Source organism: Dendrobates tinctorius, unplaced genomic scaffold, assembly GCF_039654945.1.
Source record: "Dendrobates tinctorius isolate UK_male_01 unplaced genomic scaffold, ASM3965494v1 ptg000059l, whole genome shotgun sequence".
NCBI lineage: Eukaryota > Metazoa > Chordata > Amphibia > Anura > Dendrobatidae > Dendrobates > Dendrobates tinctorius.
The window spans coordinates 3057530-3080369 of NW_027361727.1; the positions used below are offsets into that span (position 1 = coordinate 3057530).

The 22840-nt window shown below is 44.4% G+C and overlaps 1 protein-coding gene across 4 annotated transcripts in view; it reads right to left on the reverse strand.

Moving 5' to 3' along the window:
• The window catches only part of NELL1 (neural EGFL like 1), an 860783-nt gene that overhangs the window by 621156 nt on the left and 216787 nt on the right, over positions 1-22840 (reverse strand). For all 4 annotated transcript variants that reach the window (XM_073578304.1, XM_073578303.1, XM_073578306.1 and 1 more), the window contains one exon: positions 1086-1182. In XM_073578304.1, coding sequence (XP_073434405.1) covers positions 1086-1182 — 97 coding nt within the window. The remainder of the gene's footprint in view (positions 1-1085; positions 1183-22840) is intronic.

Below are 22840 nucleotides of genomic sequence, written 5' to 3' on the forward strand. Positions count from 1 at the left end.
TGTCTCGAATACAGAGCAAAGACAGTCATGAGGGATTCCTGTTTTCAAGTCCCTATTCAGCACATGATAATAAGCAGCCACATAGAAAACACTAAGCATGCATGAAATACAACATCACAGAGCTGTGCAGCTGTGAATCCAGCACTGAAGTGACATGAAACATGTGATACAAGCTGCAGTGTCTGCTTATTTCTCACTGCGCCAAGCGCTCCTCAATCCTCCTCCCCCTTCAAACTAAAAAGGTTTTAATAGTGGTTGTGACCTGATACTTCAGTAAGTTTGTCAGTACTGCTTTGATAAGGTTGGATTTTACTAGTTTTTCAGAGTAAATGAGGAGGTCAGTGGGTAGGGGAAGAAATGACTCTTAAGTGGACAAATAAGAAAAAAGAACAGAGGAATAGAAGGAACAAGGAGAAGAGGAAAACCAGGAACCCAATGGCTTGATACTATCAAGATAACGGTGGAGAAGACCCTAGGCTTGCACAAAATTGATCTTCCTACAGATCGTTCATCCATCGAGATGAGCCAAAGGCTGTTAAAAAAAAAAATTAGCTTGAACTATTAATTTATGCAAAGTTTGTTGAATAGACAGTGACCACTTAGTTATCCAAAGAACTGAAGGATAAGAGGGTGCTATCAACAAGATGGATGAAGACCATCACGATTTCATGAACCTGTCATTGAGGGACCTGACGGACCAGAAACAAGGACTGGACCGACCATTACTATAATTGCTCAAAGCTTCATAATCTATCATTCAATCACCATGATCAATCATGACCCTCATCCATACATAATCACAATAAATCATGATCATCATCAGTAACAAAGAATGTATGGATCTACATTCTGTGGATAAAAGTCAACAGATCCTCCTCATCCAGAAGTTGCAGATCCTACAAATACCGGGCAGCGATGCAGAGTCCGGGATTGTAAATCCTCAGCAATAAATTCAATATTCAGTATCATCAGCATCCGATATTGCATCAGTATCCGCAAGGATATGGACAGACTTTAAAAAAGCTCTACGTATTGGATGACATTTTACTAAAATTGCGGCAGAAATGCCGAGACTATGGTCTTACCTTGAAAAACCCATGTTTCCTATTTCGCTGTCCAAGCCACAAGCTGCTTCCAGGTGACAGGTTACTCTCCGGAGGATCAATCACTCGCTCATAAATCCTAGGAAACAGAAAAAAATAAAACAATTTGTGAAATATTCTTAAAGGAAAAAATCATTCCAAAAGTCGTGCAAGTAAACACCATATGTTAGAGCCCACGAGACATCAACAGGGCCTGTACAATGTGACAGCGAGAGCAAACTTACCAGAGATCCACACACGCATATCATTCATCTGCGGTAACCGGGTTGGATCTTTGTGATGAAAACAATAAAACATTGAGATTCCTACCCGATCTACAGATTCCTTTTAATGGAGGAAAACCTGACACATAAGGCGTAACACGTTCACAGAGACGCAGTAATTAAATTCCAACATTACAAGAGGATGGAAGAAAGATGAAGGAAAATCACGACAATATCTGCAACCACCGATGTTCGAGTGATGCAACCGAGTAACATCTCCAGTGCATCACAGACATCCACACCTCCAGAGGGTGAATTTAGAGAACGACTGCAGTCAGATAGGACATACAGAGATATGGATGTGAAAGCAGTACAATAGTAATTATATGTGTGACCATAGGAGCAGTATTACACTAGTTATATTCTTGTACATAGGGGCAGTATTATAGTAGTTATATTCTTGTACATAGGGGCAGTATTATAGTAGTTATATTCTTGTACATAGGGGCAGTATTATAGTAGTTATATTCTTGTACATAGGGGGCAGTATTATAGTAGTTATATTCTTATACATAATGGCAGTATTATAGTAGTTATATTCTTGTACATAGGGGGCAGTATTATAGTAGTTATTAGTTATATTCTTGTACATAGGGGCAGTATTATAATAGTTATATTATTGTACATAGCGGCAGTATTATAGTAGTTATATTCTTGTACATAGGAGCAGTATTATAGTAGTTATACTCTTGTACATAGGAGCAGTATTATAGTAGTTATACTCTTGTACATAGGAGCAGTATTATAGTAGTTATATTCTTGTATATAGCGGCAGTATTATAGTAGTTATATTCTTGTACATAGGGGCAGTATTATAGTAGTTATATTCTTGTACATAGGAGGCAGTATTATAGTAGATATATTCTTGTACATAGGAGGCAGTATTATAGTAGATGTACTCTTGTACATAGGGGCAATATTATAGTAGTTTTATTATTGTATATAGGGGCAGTATTATAGTAGTTATATTCTTGTACATAGGAGGGCAGTATTATAGTAGCTATATTCTTGTACATAGGAGCAGTGTTATAGTAGTTATATTGTTGTACATAGGGGCAGTATTATAGTAGTTATATTCTTGTACATAGGGGCAGTATTATAGTAGTTATATTCTTGTACATAGGAGCAGTATTATAGTAGTTATATTCTTGTACATAGGGGCAGTATTATAGTAGCTATATTCTTGTACATAGGGGGCAGTATTATAGTAGTTATATTCTTGTACATAGGAGGGCAGTATTATAGTAGCTATATTCTTGTACATAGGAGCAGTGTTATAGTAGTTATATTGTTGTACATAGGGGCAGTATTATAGTAGTTATATTCTTGTACATAGGGGCAGTATTATAGTAGTTATATTCTTGTACATAGGAGCAGTATTATAGTAGTTATATTCTTGTACATAGGGGCAGTATTATAGTAGCTATATTCTTGTACATAGGGGGCAGTATTATAGTAGTTATATTCTTGTACATAGGGGGCAGTATTATAGTAGTTATATTCTTGTACATAGGAGCAGTATTATAGTAGTTATATTCTTGTACATAGGAGCAGTATTATAGTAGTTATATTCTTGTACATAGGGGGCAGTATTATAGTAGTTATATTCTTGTACATAGGGGGCAGTATTATAGTAGTTATATTCTTGTACATAGGAGCAGTATTATAATAGCTATACATAGTATAAGTATTATGGAAGTTAGTTATAGTGTAGCATCAGGCATTAAAGAAGTGATGCTGGTAATTATCGCTTTGTTCATTTTGTCATAGTGACTTTTTGTTTTTCATGTGTTGTATTTTTATAATGTCTGTGTTTGTGCGTTCAGTTGTTTGCTAAAGATTGTTTTCCTGCATATCTGACACTTATTAAACACTTTGAACTGGATGCAATAAGGCTTTGGTAGATTAAGAGAGCAGGATCCTGACAAATATGCGCCATTCCTGTCATGAGCTTCCAATCATCCCCATATTTTCTTCAGCCTCTACCTTCAGCCCCAGAAAAGGGAACCCAAAGATGACAGCGAGGGCTACATTTCTGCCTTCTCTGGGCTCCAGCACAGCACAGTAGATGAAAACGTCTGGGGAACAGTTTTGTGCATGTGAACGGTGCGTGATGCCCCAAACCTTAACCGTAAGTGAAGTCCTAGAACTCAGATCCCCGAACTCATAAAAAGTTTTATTCTTACTTAGTTTTGTCCTTCAGGGCACTTCTACATTCTTGCATTCACTTCTTTTTAAAAGGAATGCGATGTCAGTTAATTCTGCAGATTGCTGGTTTTAGTCTTACTAAGCCTTACATATCAATTGCCACATCCAGAGCTGCATTCACAATTCTTCTGGTTAAGATCTGAGAATATGTGAATGGTAATGTCGGAGTAGTTTATTTTACGCCGACTAATATACGGCTGAGGGTAAACACAACAACCCTGACTATGCACAGCAGCAGGGCATGCTCTGTACGGGTGCTGAACACATAAGGACCTGTAGAGTAATACAGCGAGTGTCAAGAGTCATAACGAGATTTGTAGTATAACCCATACATGCAGAGTTGCATGTTTTGGAGGCACTCTGACTGTCACCAGCTTTGGGGGCACTGGGAGCATCACCAGTATAGGGGGCACTACGGCAGTCACCAGCTTTTGGGGCACTGAAACCATCATCCGCTTTCAGGGCACTGTGGCCGCCACCAGCTTTGGAGGCACTGGGACCATCATCCGCTTTTAGGGCACTGTGGCCGTCATCAGCTTTCGGGGCACTGTGGCCATCACCAGCCTTGGGGGCACTGGGACAGTAACCAGCCTTGGGGGCACTGGGACAGTCACCAGCCTTGGGGGCACTGGGGCCGTCACCAGCCTTGGGGGCACTGGGGCCGTCACCAGCCTTGGGGGCACTGGGGCCGTCACCAGCCTTGGGGGCACTGGGGCCGTCACCAGCCTTGGGGGCACTGGGGCCGTCACCAGCCTTGGGGGCACTGGGGCCATCGCTATTTTTGGAGGGCTACTTAGCTATTAGTTTTGGCATAACTGTGATGTTACTACTCTGGTGATACTGAGGTCACTTGTTATTTGTCGAAGAATAGATTGGCGTGTCGGTTGCAATTTTATGCATAGGGAATATGTTTAAAGAGATGATGTGTGGGGTCTGCTGAAATTTTTTATAAGTATTTTCATAAAATCAGTCAGATATAGTAGAAGTATCTTCGCTGTTATAGGCTACAAAATGAATGCCGCCATGTCTCCAAATCTAAGAAAAACAAAAAGTGCACAAGGAGGAAAAATCTAAGTTTTAAATTGTATTAATCTTTCACAATCTCAACAAAATCATCATTATTCATAAAACGCATCAAAGGAAAACTGAAGATCCCGCCATGTCATCATTTTCACACATATCAGTCGATAGTTTCTCTGAAATTCCACCTTCTCAATCCATAAACACAAACATCAAAGCCGAGTGAAACCGAGAAATATTGAATTTGGATTTATTCTGCTTAGTTAAAAGGTCTCGGTGTTCTGCGGGGCAGGAGAGCACGCCGCAAAGATTACAAAGCTAAATTAACCCTCGACACCATTCAATATTTTCTACAGATGGAGGTCAGGCGATGAAGGAGAAGCGCAGAAGGCAAAATGTACGACACAACAACGACGAAATTTAAAGGGGGCGGCCAGTTTGGAATACGAGGACTCATCATCTGAACTGGAATTGTCCAGGGACAGGGATTAAAAAATTTGAGTAATGTATCAGGAAATAACTTTTTCCCTATAAACATTTACGGTATTCTTGTTTATACTTGTGTACTTTTTATTTAATAACTCAATATATTATATATAGCAAGATTTTTTCCATGTCTCTTTACATAAAAATTATACACAAATAAAAACATATACATATTATATATATATATATATACATACATACATACATACATACACACACACACACACACACACACACACACACACACACACACACACAATATGGATATGACGCATCAATCAGATGACTCCAAAATCACACTTTGGTTTTATTTCTTTTGAGACTTTGGAAAATATTTTTTCTCACCTCCATTTCTAAAATTGTATATTAGGGTATATTATATTTTGGTAATTTTTATACTTTTTTTTTCTAAATTCAAGAAGCATATTTTTATATTGATTTTACTTTGATAAGAACTTTCTGGAGATTTTCTATTTTTGACATTTGCTAATAGTAAATGCCAGATATGCAGAATCTCTCCTGGAAGGCTGCGGTTAGGAGGAGGGATTCAGCTGATTATTTCATGAACACATAGCAGGTTGACTATCAGATGTACCTTGTCTCCATTTCCAGAATCTTAATTTACCCAAAACAAAGGACATCCTTCCCTCCCGAGAAATTTACCATTCCATATGAGACTGAAAACAAAGTCTCGTTTGCTCCCTATCCTCATCTTCACACCGCACACCATCTGCCACATGTTGGAGCATCATGGAGATAACTCAAGTAGAGAGGTTCCGGCACATCTCTATTCACATTTTATTTATTTATCCGGCTGTATAAAAGTTTCATTACAGACGCTGCTGAAGACCGGAACTGTCAATCTTCAGGCTGCAGCCTTGGAAAATCAGATGATACAAAGAAATGATATGAAATGATCTCTGCGGATCTAGAGCAAAATGCTTCTGGTGGTGGAACCTTCACTTTTTAGCATCTCAGAAAATCCCTAAATTTCGAAAGGATATAGGACCCCGACACCACTCTGTGAGCCCTTAGTCTGTCACTTTTCAGATTGTCCTGGGTACACTGGGGCATCAGTTACCAGAGCTCTATAATAAAAGCTGAGGATGAGGTGCAGCTGTGACCAGAGAGACTAGAGAGATCAGCGCCTCTCTCAGCAGGACACAGAGCATGCTCACTACATTCTCTCATAGAAGTCAATGGCTATGGTCTTATACCTATATTTCTGCTTTATAGCAAATTTGAGAACTGTTCTTTTCAACTCAAACAAGAAGGTTACCCATTGACCATCCCTTATTAAAGGGATATTCCCAAAATCCAAAGTTATCTCCTACAATCATCTGTCTCCAAACACAGACAGCCCCCTCATTCCCTCTCCTGCTCCCACCTGCTAACACTTTCTCTGCTCCTTCTCACTGCTGGTGATATCTCTCCAAATCCTGGTCCTCCTCACCATATTCCCACAGTCATTTCTACCTCCCATCGCGCTATCACAACCTTCCGTAACCTCTCCAACCTTATACCCATTCACCCAGCCCCCGCTTCCCCAGTCCCACTAACAGGAGCTCTGAGGAACGCTCGCTCTGTCTGCAACAAGCTTTCCTACATCCATGATCTTTTTGTTACTACCAAACTTTCCTTCCTCGCCATCACCGAAACCTGGCTCACCCCTTCAGACACAGCCTCTCCTGCTGCACTTTCGTATGGCGGCTTCCACCTTTCTCACCCCCCCCGCCCCAGCAGCAAACATGGCGGAGGAGTTGGTTTTCTCCTGTCAGATACCTGCTCCTTCACCCCAATCCCACTGCCACCCTCTGTTACCCTCCCTTCCTTTGAGGTGCACTCTGTGCGCATCTACTCCCCCTCCAACCTCCAAATGGCTGTCATCTACCGCCCCCCAGGGCCAGCCACCACCTTCTTTGACCACTTCACCACCTGGTTACTTCATTTCCTTTCCGCGGACATCCCTACTATCATCATGGGCGACTTCAACATCCCCATTGACACTTCCCTCTCAGCTGCCACTAAACTCCTATCTCTCACTTCCTCCTTTGGCCTCACTCAATGGTCGTCTACAGCCACCCACAAAGATGGCCACACACTGGACCTCATCTTCACCCGCCTCTGCTCCCTATCTAACCTCTCTAACTTACCTCTTCCTCTCTCTGACCACAACCTTCTCACATTCTCTTCCCTCTTCACTCCATGTCTACAATCCCCACCCCACAAACTTTCACACCCTCGCAGGAATCTTAAACACCTTGACCTACACTCATTCTCTGAATCCCTCCTCCCTCTTACAGATATAAGTTCCTTACACAATGCGGATGACGCTGCCGCTCTATATAACACCACAATAGCTGTAGCTTTGGAATCCGCTGCCCCACTTACACATACCAAAACTCGCAAAATCAACAGACAGCCCTGGCACACCAGCCTGACCAAAGAGCTGAGGCGAGCTTCCAGGGCTGCTGAGCGCAGATGGAAAAGATCTTACTCCAATGAGCACTTCATCGCATTCAAACAGTCCCTCACTACTTTCAAGACCACACTCGCCACAGCTAAACAAACCTACTTCTTATCTCTCATATCCTCCCTGTCTCACAACCCTAAACAGTTATTCAACACCTTCAATTCACTCCTCCGTCCCCCAGCACCTCCTCCCTCCCCACTCATCTCAGCTGAAGACTTTGCCTCATTTTTCAAGCAGAAGATTGATAACATCAGAGACAGTTTTGGTCAACAACCCCCAGAGCCCTTCCCCCCGACTTCCCAGCCCTCCACCTTCAAAACCAACTTCTCTACCATTACAGAAGATCGACTCTCCACTCTACTCTCAAGATCACATCTCACCACCTGTGCACTCGACCCGATCCCATCCCACTTCATACCAAACCTCACCACAGTCTTCATCCCAACCCTAACCCATCTCTTCAACCTATCACTAACAACTGGTGTTTTCCCCTCAAGCTTTAAACATGCCTCCATCACACCTATCCTCAAAAAGCCCTCTCTTGACCCATCCTCTGTATCTAGCTATCGCCCTATATCACTTCTCCCCTACGCCTCCAAGCTACTGGAACAACACGTCTACCTTGAACTGTCCTCCCATCTCTCTTCTTGCTCCCTCTTCAACCGCTTACAATCTGGCTTCCGGTCACACCACTCCACTGAAACTGCCCTTACTAAGGTCACCAATGACCTCTTAACCGCCAAGAGCAAGCGACACTCCTCCTGGACCTGTCGGCTGCCTTTGACACAGTGGACCATTCCCTATTATTACAGACCCTCTCATCCCTCGGCATCACAGACTTGGCCCTATCCTGGATCTCATCATACCTAACAGACCGGACATTCAGCGTCTCCCACTCACACACCACCTCCTCACCTCGCCCCCTATCTGTCGGAGTCCCACAAGGTTCAGTCCTTGGGCCCCTGCTGTTCTCTATTTACACCTTTGGCCTGGGACAGCTCATAGAATCTCATGGCTTTCAGTATCATCTCTACGCTGATGACACACAGATCTACATCTCTGGACCAGATATCACCTCCCTACTAACCAGAATCCCTCAATGTCTGTCCACTATTTCATCCTTCTTCTCCACTAGATTTCTGAAACTCAACATGGACAAAACAGAACTCATCATCTTTCCCCCATCTCACGTGGCCCCCCCCTACGAACCTATCAATTACAGTAAATGACTGCCCACTCTCCCCAGTCCCACAAGCTCGCTGTCTCGGAGTAATCCTTGACGCTGATCTCTCCTTCAAACCACATATCCAAGCCCTTTCCACTTCCTGCCGACTTCAACTCAAAAATATTTCACGAATCCGTTCATTCCTCACCCAAGAATCTGCAAAAACCCTAGTCCATGCCCTCGTCATCTCTCGCCTTGACTACTGCAACCTCCTGCTCTGTGGCCTCCCCTCTAACACTCTCGCACCCCTCCAATCTATTCTAAACTCTGCTGCCCGACTAATCCACCTGTCCCCCCGCTATTCCCCAGCTTCTCCCCTCTGTCAATCCCTTCACTGGCTTCCCATTGCCCAGAGACTCCAGTACAAAACCCTAACCATGACATACAAAGCCATCCACAACCTGTCTCCTCCATACATCTGTGACCTCGTCTCCCGATACTTTCCCGCACGCAACCTCCGATCCTCACAAGATCTCCTTCTCTACTCCCCTCTTATCTCCTCTTCCCACAATCGCATACAAGATTTCTCTCGCGCATCACCCCTACTCTGGAACTCTCTACCACAACATGTCAGACTCTCAATTACCAGTGAAACCTTCAAAAAGAGCCTGAAGACCCACCTCTTCCGACAAGCCTACAACCTGCAGTAACCACCGATCGACCAAACCGCTGCATGACCAGCTCTACCCTCGCCTACTGTATTCTCACCCATCCCTTGTAGATTGTGAGCCCTCGCGGGCAGGGTCCTCTCTCCTCCTGTACCAGTTATGACTTGTATGGTTTAAGATTATTGTACTTGTTTTTATGTATACCCCTCCTTACATGTAAAGCGCCATGGAATAAATGGCGCTATAACAATAAATAATAATAATAATAATAATACTTAGTGCTGTACTTGGACTTCTATAAACAATGAATGGGGTGGCGGTGTAGCATGCATGCCCCTTCTTCTACTCAACAGAGCCCAGTTCTCAGGATCTGGAATGAGACCTCAGTAATCTATCATCTATCACCAATAGATCTTCTACCTTTCGCTAATAGGGAATTGATCAAATTAAATTGCAGATTGCCTCTTTAAGGAAGAGGACCTGAACTCTAGTGCTATTGCAAGGGGTTGAGTGTCTTACCACTTTAAACCTCCATTTTATGAAACATGTATGTATATATGTATTTATATATATTTGATTCAGTTGTATTATTTATATTTCGTATGTTGCTGTGTTTCTGCACAGTGTACATACTAGGGACAGTGCAGTGTACAGTATGTCCACCAGATGGGGGCACAGACCTCAGTTGGTTAAGTCACACTGTAAATAGTTAACTATAGGAGGGGTCAGCTGGGGAGTAAGAAAGGAGTGTCTTCCTGGTTATAGTCAGTCAGGGCCCTGACCCCGTGATGCTCGGATGGGCTACATGCCCGAGCTGCCTAACTACCCCGTAATGTTAATGGATATTCCCAGCTATCCACGGGGGGGGGACTTAGAGAAGAACCAGATAAAGCAGAACCAGCAGTAGAGAAGAAAAGAAGGAAGTAGAGGAAGATGGAAGGTCACCGTAAAAGTGCAAGGGCAGGTCACTCCAGTATGTGGTGGATAGCCTTGTGGGCCGGATCTCTTTTGTCCGAGGTGAAGCGGATGGGAGAACACTCTACCGTGGTGACATTCCACTGGGATGACAGTGAGGGGTCATCTGAGACACCCGTCTCACGGAAACACTTAAGGCCCCGTCTCACTAAGCAATCTCGGTAGCGAGATCGCTGCTGAGTCACAACTTTTGTGACGTAACAGCGATCTCACCAGCGAGATCGCTGTGTGTGACAGCGATCAGCGAGCGGCCCCCCTGCCGGTATCGCTGATCGCTGCAAGAAATCTCTGGACATTTCTTTTGTCGCTGGTCTCCCGCTGGCCAGCACGCATCGCTGTGTGTGACAGCGGGAGACCAGCGATCAGGTGTAAAAAAAAAAAAATAAAAAAATAAAAAATATAGTTATTCTCACCTTCCGACGTCGCGTTCAGCCATCCCGCCTCTCTCCACGCTCTGGTCCCAGTGATCCTTTGCACGAATGACCGCGAGACTTTGTTATCCCGCGAGACTGTGGCATCTCGCGGTCATTCGTGCAAAGGATCACTGGGACCGGAGCGTGGAGAGAGGCAGGATGGCTGAACGCGACGTCGGAAGGTGAGAATAATATATTTTTTATTTTGATTCTATTTTTTACAGGGATGGCCAGCGATGCCGGGCGCTCGGCATCACTGTGCTGATCGCTGGTGAAGCTGTCTGTGTGACAGCTCACCAGCGATCACATAGCGATTTACCAGCGATCCTGACACCTTCATATCAGTGTCGGGATCGCTGGTAAGTCGCTTAGTGTGACGGGGCCTTTAGTGACGCAAGGAACAGTGAAGGGAAAGATGAAGTAATGTGATGGAAATCCTGGATACTATGTGAATGTGCTGTGTCCTCAAGCAAATAAATATGTTCTGTTAAGCGTTGCTCTGGACTGTGTTTCTATTCTTTGGGATCCAGGACCAGCTTCAAGTCATCCCAGCCAAGAAGACGCTGACAGCACCGTGAGTACCAAATGTAACATGCAAGAGGAAAGGTACCGTTTTCCTGTAGAGGGAGGCCAGGGTCTACAATGCCCGACAACCTCAGCCACGACTACCGCCCTGGACGACCTTTTACACTATCTATTGCACGTATAAATCCAAAAAGTCAATATCGACCCTTTAACAAGCCTTGCCAAACCATAAGCTTAATTTAAATACACTGTGTTTCAGGATGTTGTCCCTCTCTAAAGAAGCAATTTGCATATTTAACTTAACAGAGGAGCATTATATGGCTTATAAATCTCCTTACACTGGCATGGCAGGGATATCACTCTCCACAAGTCCCAGTCAGTGCCCTCTTATATAGCCAGATTAGATCTCATGCTTTGCACTGAGGAAGTGCAACACTACTGAAACAGTGTGTCTACAAACACATTCTGATTGGTCTTTTGTAATATGACAAGGCTCGTTAAAGGGTCGATATTGATTATTAGGATTGGATTACTACACTCAACAGGTGGGACTAGAGTTCAAGTCCTCTTCCTCTCTGAAGAGGTTATTTGCATATTTCATTTCCCAGAGGAGCAGCAATGCATGGCCTATAAGTCTCCTTACACTGGCATGCCAGATATGTCACTCTCCACAAGGAGAGACGTTACATCTTAGGTTAAAATGATGACATGCCCCATATAAATTAGACTCTCATCAAATTACATTAATAGAAATACTCCTCTTAAGATAAGAATACAATGCAAGCCCCAGCATACACTCCAGTCACCTCCAGAGCTGCATATAGGACTCTGCTGGCCGTTAATAGTGTCTGGGACATGACAGAAAATTCAATGCAGCTTATCTGATGGAAGTACCACATTTCTCTTGATACAAGTTTTTCACAGCAAGTGGGAGGCAGAGAGATACGGGGTCAGGCAGGATGAAAACAGGAATTCATTAGGACTCTGAACGCAGCTTTAAATGTGATTGGAGATTGAGAAAAAAAAAAAAAAAAAAAGAAGTAAAGCATTGTCCAACACCGTAAAGGCTAATTCAGGTGTTCGATTTTCATTTATGAGAGCTATCCGTGCTTTTTTACACATGTCACTCGGATCAAAATTGGCAATGCAAGTCTATGGGTCCGTGAAAAAAAAAAAGAAATCGAGTGTGGTCCGATTTTCACAGACTGTCAAAATGGAGAACATTGATAACTGCTTGGTTTTTTTTCACTCCACTTACAAGAAAAACTGATGAAACCCTGATCAACCAATGGTCAAACCCTGGTCAACCAATGGTCAAACCCTGGTCAACCAATGGTACGTGGAAAAATAGGACATGTAATGGAGACCTTACATAGTAATCAGAATTTTCTTCTCTCCGGGAATAATGGGCATTTATGGGGTAGTGATGTAGACTGAAGAGCTGTGCACTTCATAGAAGCTGACCCCTAGGTATTGAATACAACCCGCTGCATTGTTGTACCAGTAGATATGCAGCATTAGGTGGTGGTCCTCAGGGGTAGGGTTATAGATAAGCAGAAGACAAAGCGGATTGAAGCCATAATCACTTTGTTGAGAACTTAAGCAAGTGCCTGCAAGCAACACTGGACACCTAAGAAAGAGAAATTGAAAATTCAGAGAAACTCATATCCCAACTGAGCTCGCAGCACAAGCGGCAAGCAAAACCCATCTACATATAAAACAAATCCGGGCAGGAGCCCTCTGGGAGGTTGGCGGAGGACGGTGGCGGAGCTGCCAATGGGAGCGAAGCCGAACACTAAATTCTGAACTCATTATTATCATAGACAGAGAAAAAAAAAAAGGAGTCGGAGCTCGGGATGATAATTCTCCTGAAATACTCTGTGCTGCAGGAAACATGAACCGCTAAAGCAGCAAAAATTATTTTCAGAACGGAGTAATGTTATGAAGCCGGCAAAAAGGACACCTCCTTTAGTGGTCGCCCAACACAACGGCACTTTTGGCCGCCCTCCCCCTGCAGAACCGAGTGATCACTAGCAAGGGTTAAGATCAAAGTGATTCTCGAGGCTTTTATAATTCATTTACGTTTTATGTTTCCACGGCTCGAAAGAAAACCAATTTTCCTTGTGTAAATTTGGAGATGTCCCGTTATCTCCACCGTCTGCAGCTCCGAATAAAAACCCAATTTAGATAAGAGCTCCGGCTTTTGCTGCAGGACTCCACGTCTCGTCGCCGGTCGCCGCCATTGATGTCGCTTCAACGTCTTTATGCAAAAAAAAAAAAAACATTTTGTGTTTTAATCTGAAAATTGTGATATGGCAGAGAGCCGCAGCTCAGGAATATTAAGGAGCAGAGAACGCTGCGCTCAGCACGTTCAATTATTGAAGCCTCCAGCCCGTATATTGGGATTTCACAGTCACGATAAGGAAAAAAAAAAAAAATCATTTGCAGCAAATTTTATTATCAAACACTAGAAAAATAAATAAATAATAAAAAAAAAGGTGAAGCTTTTACCAGCCGCACTTCATCCTCACATGCGTTATGGGCCCTTTAAGAACTACTGACTGGCAAACGATAAAGAAATTAATGAGTTAATTAAAAGACGCAAGGTGCAAAACTCCGGCTTGTAATGAGAATTAACCCCGCGAGCGCTGCGGCTCTTCAAAAGTACAAGGAACAGGCGTCCTGTACATTACATTGATTCTCACATTATGAAATTATTTACATTAATTATTTGCCGAGGCCAACGGCGAAAAAGAGGCGCAGAAAGTCTGATTTAAAGGGGCGGCGCAGGAAATAACACAAGAAGAGCGAGACTGAAAAAAAACTGTGCTGGAGTATCACATGCGATAAGATTAGATCCACAGCTTAGCACCAGCAGACGGCAACATATTTCATAGGATTCAATGCTCCTCAGAAGGCAGGAGGCAAATTATGTATCCAAGCCTCCTATGTGTGATACTGTCTTCCAAACTGTATCTAAGGCTATGTCTAAAAGTGTGCTTAGAGTCTTATAGTAAGCTATATCTGAACAGGCAGTATCACACATACTCTGCTTAGGCCTCTTTCACACTTTTTGGCGGATCTGCAAAAAAACGGATCCAACGGATGGCCATCCGTCAAGATCCGCCAGTAATGCAACTCAATGGGGAAAAAAACGGATCCGCCAAAAAATGGCGGATCCGTTTTTTTAAAAAACTGGCGGATTTTGACTGATGGTCAAAAACGGAAGTGTGAAAGAGGCCTTAGATATATGACCATACAGTATCACAAATGCTTGGTTTAGATACATATCAGCAGACAGGATAGGAGAGGGAGGGAGAGAGAGAAAGATAGATAAAGGGAGAGAAAGAAAGAAAGAAAGAAAGAAAGAAAGAAAGAAAGAAAGAAAGAAAGAAAAAAAGAAAGAAAAAGAGAGAAATAAAAAAAAGAAAGAAAGAAAAAGAGAAATAAAAAAGAAAGAAAGAAAAAAAAGAAAGCGAAAGAAAAAGAGAGAAAGAAAGAGCAAGAGAAAGAAAAAGAGAAAGAGAAAGGGAGAGAACGAGAGATAGAGAAAGAAAGAGACAAAAAGAGGAAGAGAGAAATAAAGAGAGAGAGAAAGAAAGAAAGAGGAAGAGAGAGAAAAAAAGAAAGAAAGAAAGAGTGAGAGAGAAAGAGAAAGATAAAAAAAGAGAAATAGATAAAAAGGCTCGGTCACATGAGTGCATAACATGGCCGCGTGCTGTGTGATGGTTTATCCGATCGCACTCTGCTCAGTGTTATACTATGGGGCTGTACAGATTCCAACAGGAGAAAACAATGGCAGCGTGCTGCGAGTGCATCTGATAATGGGATCACACCTGTAAAAGTCTATGGGTGAGTATGAAACATCGGACTGATATCATCCGAGTGAAGTCTGATTACAGCAGACCCCGGCAATGGAGGAGACGGAGAAATGACTTTCTCCGTCTCCTCCGCACCTGTCTCATGCGATACAATCGGAGCACAGAGCACGGACACTCAGCTCAGGGTCTGACAGTGTTTGAGCAGAGTGTCATTTTAATAACTAATTATGCAAAGTGTCTCTTCAGAGAGGAAGAGGACTAGAACTCTAGTGCCACCTATTGGAGGTAGCAATCCTAAAAGTCAATGTTGACCCTTTAACGAGCCTAGTTACATGACTTAGGATAAAAGCCAAACCAGAATCTCAGTTTGCAGACACTGTGTTTCAGGGTACTGCCCCTCATCAGTGCAAAGTGGGAGATCTGGTTTGGCTGTGAGAGAGGCGTCTGACCGATATCCAAGAAGTATCGTTTCTCCTTTAATAACTGTCGCGATTCTCTTGTAGGAGAGAACACATACTTTTGTGACTGCGGCCAAAGAGGAAAAGAGAGAAAAAGAAACAGAGCGAGAAAGACAAAGAAAGAGAGAGAGAGAGAGAAGACAGATACCTCTTAGCAGAAAGTATCATACAAGTTAGCTTTAGATACATCTGAGCAGCGTCACACATGATGTGCTTAGAAACATCTCTGCAAAGAGTATCACACGTGAACGATTCAGATACACCTGAGAAGACAGCATCACACACACTAGACTTGGATACGTTGGCTCAGTAGACCGTATCACGCACTCGATAGGCTGAGATACACCCTGGCAGAGTATCACACACAACATTCGTACACCGCTGTAGTCTATTAGAGTCTTTTGTAGTCGTACAGACACACAGCAGTAACTGCAGGCAGCCGCCTCCGCTCGACATCGCCGAATCCTGCACTCACATTACTGCTGCAGTCTCAGGTGAGGAGCCATGATGTATACCGGTGTGTAATGCATGTACACGTGTAATGACTGAGCAGCGAGGATTCGCCCATGGTTGTGGAGTGTGCATATATAAGCATGTGCATGCATGGACAGTGAGCAGTGAGTGTGCATGTATGTCCTGATCAGTGCATAGTGCACATACCAGTGTTCTACCTGTATATGTAATGCACGTTGTGACTTACGGTAGTATTACGTGTGCATTGCATAGCGGCATTATTTACTGTAGTCAGTGTGTATAGTGTGAGTAAATATTCACATCCTTATTGCAGCGATGATACTTTATAACCAGTACCGGGTCACATGTGGGATTTGTACATTTTTCACGGCCACTAATCATATTGGCGGATTTTCCACTTTCAGCTTTGTGTGCTGCGGTATTAATCACCAGTGACCGGTGTGGGATACTTGCTGATTTAGTGCATAGGAATACAGTTTGGATTACTCCCTTGTAACAGTAATCCATCAGCTCCATCCGTGGGAGGATAAAACTGCAAAACTTAGCAACAAATATCAAAACTGCTCGTTTCGACTTTTTTGCTGACGGCAATGTGCAGACGACGGACCCATTGTGCCGTCCAACCCGCTAAGCGCAGAGGTCAGGGGCGACCTACGGCTCTCGCGATGCCAAAAACGTACAACTACTACCATCAAGTCCTGGTAACCTGTTATGATTGGTTAATGATGTCTGCAGAGCTATAGGTTGGACACTCCTATGACTACAACTCCTATCAGCTCTGTTGGTTGAAAGTATTAACTCATTGAGTGCCCAACATAAGGAAGACTTCTATTCAGCTGCCACTTTTCACCACTGATCCTTCCTGCCTGGTGTCCTCCTGCCATTGATGGGAGTTGTAGTGCACACATTGGGGGATCACCGGTCTACACAATAGATGAACAGTTTTATCACTTTCTGGCCAAATGTCAGAGAGAATTATTCTTGGTCACAGAGTAAAGTGAGGAGCGGGGAGAAGCCGCATTGTCCCCCCGAATATCACTGGAGGGGTCAGTGTTAATTGGTTTCATCAGCAGCTTCCGTTCCCTTCTCTGTGGGATCCAACTAGGAGCACAACGTGTCCACAAATCAACGTATCAAGGCACAGCAGGACGCAAAAGCAACCAGGCAAACAGCAAAAAGGGAAGCATGCAAATGGCGGAGGGTGCACACATGCCAGGGGGGCATGTACAGAAAATGTGAGCAAGAGGAAAGGATCAGATCTGAAAATCAACTATGTGCCTCTAACATTCTCCTACATCTGCATTACACAACATAAGCGGGGGAGGAACCTGAATCCAAACTCCTCCCACCAAGAAAAACTGCGAAACGACCCCACAATCATCCACAGGAATAGGGCACATAAAGCAAATTACTGCGGTCCTCACCTCTGTCTCCATTTCCATTTAGTGTCCCTAATATCGTCATCCTTCTTCACTATTTAGATGCCGACTCGTCTTCAGCAGAAGTAACAATGTCCCTCCAGGGTAAATATTGTAATGTTTGTACACAGTGACTTCACCAGCAGAATAGTGAGTGCAGCTCTGGGGTATAATACAGGATGTAACTCAGGATCAGTAATGTAATGTGTGTACACTGTGACTGCACCAGCAGAATAGTGAGTGCTGCTCTGGGGTATAATACAGGATGTATCTCAGGATCAGTAATGTAATGTATGTACACAGTGACTACACCAGCAGAATAGTGAGTGCAGCTCTGGGGTATAATACAGGATGTAACTCAGGATCAGTAATGTAATGTATGTACACAGTGACTCCACCAGCAGAATAGTGAGTGCAGCTCTGGAGTATAATACAGGAGGTAACTCAGGATTAGTAATGTAATGTTTGTACACAGTGACTTCACCAGCAGAATAGTGAGTGCAGCTCTGGGGTATAATACAGGATGTAACTCAGGATCAGTAATGTAATGTATGTACACAGTGACTGCACCAGCAGAATAGTGAGTGCAGCTCTGGAGTATAATACAGGATGTAACTCAGGATTAGTAATGTAATGTTTGTACACAGTGACTGCACCAGCAGAATAGTGAGTGCAGCTCTGGAGTATAATACAGGAGGTAACTCAGGATCAGTAATGTAATGTAATGTATGTACACAGTGACTGCACCAGCAGAATAGTGAGTGCAGCTCTGGAGTATAATACAGGATGTAACTCAGGATTAGTAATGTAATGTTTGTACACAGTGACTTCACCAGCAGAATAGTGAGTGCAGCTCTGGAGTATAATACAGGAGGTAACTCAGGATCAGTAATGTAATGTATGTACACAGTGACTCCACCAGCAGAATAGTGAGTGCAGCTCTGGAGTATAATACAGGAGGTAACTCAGGATTAGTAATGTAATGTTTGTACACAGTGACTTCACCAGCAGAATAGTGAGTGCAGCTCTGGGGTATAATACAGGATGTAACTCAGGATCAGTAATGTAATGTATGTACACAGTGACTGCACCAGCAGAATAGTGAGTGCAGCTCTGGAGTATAATACAGGATGTAACTCAGGATTAGTAATGTAATGTATGTACACAGTGACTGCACCAGCAGAATAGTGAGTGCAGCTCTGGAGTATAATACAGGAGGTAACTCAGGATCAGTAATGTAATGTAATGTATGTACACAGTGACTGCACCAGCAGAATAGTGAGTGCAGCTCTGGAGTATAATACAGGATGTAACTCAGGATTAGTAATGTAATGTTTGTACACAGTGACTTCACCAGCAGAATAGTGAGTGCAGCTCTGGAGTATAATACAGGAGGTAACTCAGGATCAGTAATGTAATGTAATGTATGTACACAGTGACTGCACCAGCAGAATAGTGAGTGCAGCTCTGGAGTATAATACAGGATGTAACTCAGGATTAGTAATGTAATATATGTACACAGTGACTCCATCAGCAGAAAAGTGAGTGCAGCTCTGGACTATAATACAGGAGGTAACTCAGGATCAGTAATGTATGTACACAGTGACTGCACCATCAGAATAATGAGTGCAGCTCTGGGGTATAACACAGGATGTAACTCAGGATCAATACAGGATCAGTAATGTAATGTACAAGGGTTGGACAAAATAATGGAAACATCAACAAAAGTTAGTTTAATATGGTGTAGGTCCACCTTTTGCGGCGATTATGTGGCGCCCCTTAGGTGTATGGTCGCCACAGTGGCATTACCTTCCTCTCTAGGAGTGTGATGTCATGCTTGGAAGCAATAAAGGGTCTCTCTGACAGGTAAATACAACACACAGCACAGTTCCCACTCCAGGCCAGCAGAGGGAGCTCTGAATCAAAACTGGGGGAAGAGCTGCTATCTGGGGGCCGGGAAGGGGAAGTTAGTTCCTGTGAGGAGGGCGAAGGGCTGGAGGATTGAGCAGAGTTCAGGCTCACTTCTAGCGTAGCGCATGGTCCAGAGTCCGGTCTCCGAGGTTGTATGGAAACCGGAGGAATAGGAAGCTGTAAATGCTCTGTTCCCACATAAGATTCAGAGGCACAACGGCAACGGGTGAGCCAGAAGGAGGCTACAGCTGTCTGCCATATGAGGGGGTTCTAAAAGAAAGCAAGCAAGAGGAACTTCAGTGTAACTCTGTACTGCATGTACCTCAGATAAGCGCTAGAAAGGAGACTACACAAGCCATCTGCATAGAGAGATTCCTGAGTTGCTTCCAGGCTGGCCAACTCCTGTTCCATCTGTAATCTGGATCCTGGACTGCACTAGCAAAGTAAAGGTAAAGGAAACTGCACCCTGTTGTGTCATTGCCTTCTTCCTGCAACCCATTCAGCATTGCTACATCTCTGTGCCTAACACTGCACCCTCTTCCTCAACACCTATTACTACTACCCTGGGACTACAGATCTACCTGTGGGGAGATATTACATCTTGCTGCCTTATACCATCTGTCCAAGAGGATCTGCCTGCAGCGTCGGCTTAACCCTTTCATTGCCGAGCACCACAGGTGGCATCACGTATCATCCACTTATAAACTTTAATCATGTCAGGACTCTAATGTCAGGACCCTGTCAGCGTCGGCAAACTGCCACACAGAGCAGGGTGACTTACACTATGGGAGAGTGCGGGGTCCAATACTGTAGTGATGGTTCAAGCAGACAGGACCTGCGGCACTGAAAATAGTAAGGAGTCCCAGGACCTACGATCATGTGACTTCAGGGGGCGGGGCTTAGCGTCCTACTGCTGCAGATGATGTAACGTACCTACTGCAGGGAAACTGTTGTAGAGGAGAGGAAAACGCAGGTCAGACAAGCGAGGGTTCGGACACGTTGAGGGCTGTGCGGTACCAGAGGGACGAGCAGAGAATAGTCAAGTCACAGGCAGAGGGTCCTACACAGAGAGGTAGCGCAGTACAAGAGGGACAGGCAGAACTTGTAACAGGGACAGAACTGGATCAAAACCAAAACAAGCAACAAGTTATCAGGCACAAGGCACACATATGCACCAGGTCAACTAACTCAGCCGAGGGCAGGAGTATAACTGACACCGGACCTAGGTCAAGTGAGCATTAATTAGCCACCCTCTGCCAGAAAGAGGCAGAAACAATTAACCCGTCTGACCAGGACGGGCCAAAGACAAACCCCATCGTGGATCATGACAGTACCCTCCTCTCAACGGGTGGCCACTGGACCCCCCGGGACTCTCAGGATACTTGGCGTGAAAGGCCCTGACCAACCGATCCGCATGAACCGATCAAGCAGGAACCCACGTCCTGTCTTCAGGGCCGTAGCCTTTCCAATGTACAAGATATTGAAGGGCACGACGGACCAACCTAGAGTCAACAATTCGTTCCACCTCGTACTCAGACTGCCCGTCTACCAAAACCGGTGGCGGGGGAAGACGATGATCCCTCCCCACCAGACCCCGCAGGTTTCAAAAGGGCCCTATGGAAAACATTGGGGATCCGTAGAGATGGCGGGAGACGCAACCAAAAAGCCACCGGGTTAACCGCTTCGGTAATTTCATAGGTACCAATAAATTTAGGACCAAGCTTCGCAGAGGGAACCTTGAGTCTTATATTCTTGATAGATAACCATACCTTATCCCCAACCTGGAACACTGGCCCCACGGACCGTTTTTGTCTGCAAAAAAATTATATTTATCCTGGGCCTTCGTAATGTAGTTCTGGACCTCCCGCCATACCTTCCCCAAACGCTGGATAGTCTCATCCGCCCCAGGACACCCAGAGTCCAAACGGGAAAACTCTCCAAAATGTGGATGAAACCCATAATTGCAGAAAAAGGGAGATGTACCCGTAGACTGGTTAATGCGGTTGTTAAACGCAAACTCGGCCAAAGTTAACGCAGGACACCAATCATCCTGTCGGGCTGAGGTTAAGCAACGCAGAATTTGCTCCAGAGACTGATTGGTCCGCTCAGTCTGCCCATTAGTCTCTGGATGGTAGGCGGATGAAAAGGACAAACCAATACCCAACCTTTTACAAAATGCCCTCCAAAACCTGGAAACAAATTGTACTCCCTTATCAGACACCACATTCAAGGGTACCCCATGCAACCGCACCACATGCTCTACAAACAATCTGGACAACGTTTACGCATTAGGTAGAGCCGCCAAGGGTACAAAATGTGCCTGTTTACTAAACCTGTCCACCACAACCCAAACGACTGTATTACCCTTGGAGGGGGGAAGGTTTGTGATGAAATCCATGGACAAATGAGTCCATGGTCTCTCAGGAATTGGCAGTGGTACCAATTCCCCGGCTGATTATGGGGGGTTTTCGCACGGGCACAAACATCACAAGCAGACACATATTCCCCAACATCAGAGGCTAAAGAAGAGCACCAGAATATTCTAGCGATGGCCTTCCGGGTAGCCGAGATCCCTGGATGTCCACCCAGAACTGAGTCGTGGAACTCCCGGAGGACTTTGAGACGAGATTGAGCTGGTACGAAAAGTTTATCCACCGGCTTAGCCGGAGGTGCAAGAGACTGGGCTTCCCGAATCTCCCGTTCCAACATATTAGAAATACCTGCCACCACCACCCCGGGCTGAAGAACGGAGGATGGAGGTTCGGCGGGGGGGGGACGACACCGGATCTAGACTGCGTGACAAGGCATCAGCTCTGACATTTTTGGATCCTGGCCAAAAAGTGATAGAGAAGTGGAATCTGGAAAAAAAATAAAAAGTGACCATCTAGCCTGTCTAGGAGTCAACCTTTTTGCTGACTCAATGTAAGCTAGGTTCTTGTGGTCCGTAATTACGGTTATAGGATGGACCGCCCCCTCCAAAAAATGCCTCCATTCTTCAAAGGCCAACTTCACGGCCAGAAGTTCTCGATTCCCAACATCATAGTTTCTCTCCGCAGGGGAGAATTTCTTTGAGAAAAAGGCGCAGGGTCTCAAATTAGTCAAAGTGGCGGGTCCCTGGGACAATACCGCCCCCACCCCCACACCTCTGAGGCATCCACCTCAACAATAAATGGTTCAGACGGGTACGGTTGAATAAGAACCGGAGTAGACATGAAACATTTTTTTAAAAACTGAAACGCCGCTATCGTTGCGGCTGACCAATTCTTGATATCGGTCCCCTTTTGAGTCATGTCTGTGAGGGGTTTAACCACCTGTGAGAACCCCCTCATAAATTTGCGATAATAATTGGCGAATCCTAGGAAACGCTGCAAAGCCTTCAAATCACAAGGTTGAACCCAATCGACAATGGCCTGCACCTTATTAGGATCCATGCGATACCCCTCAGCAGACACAATGAAT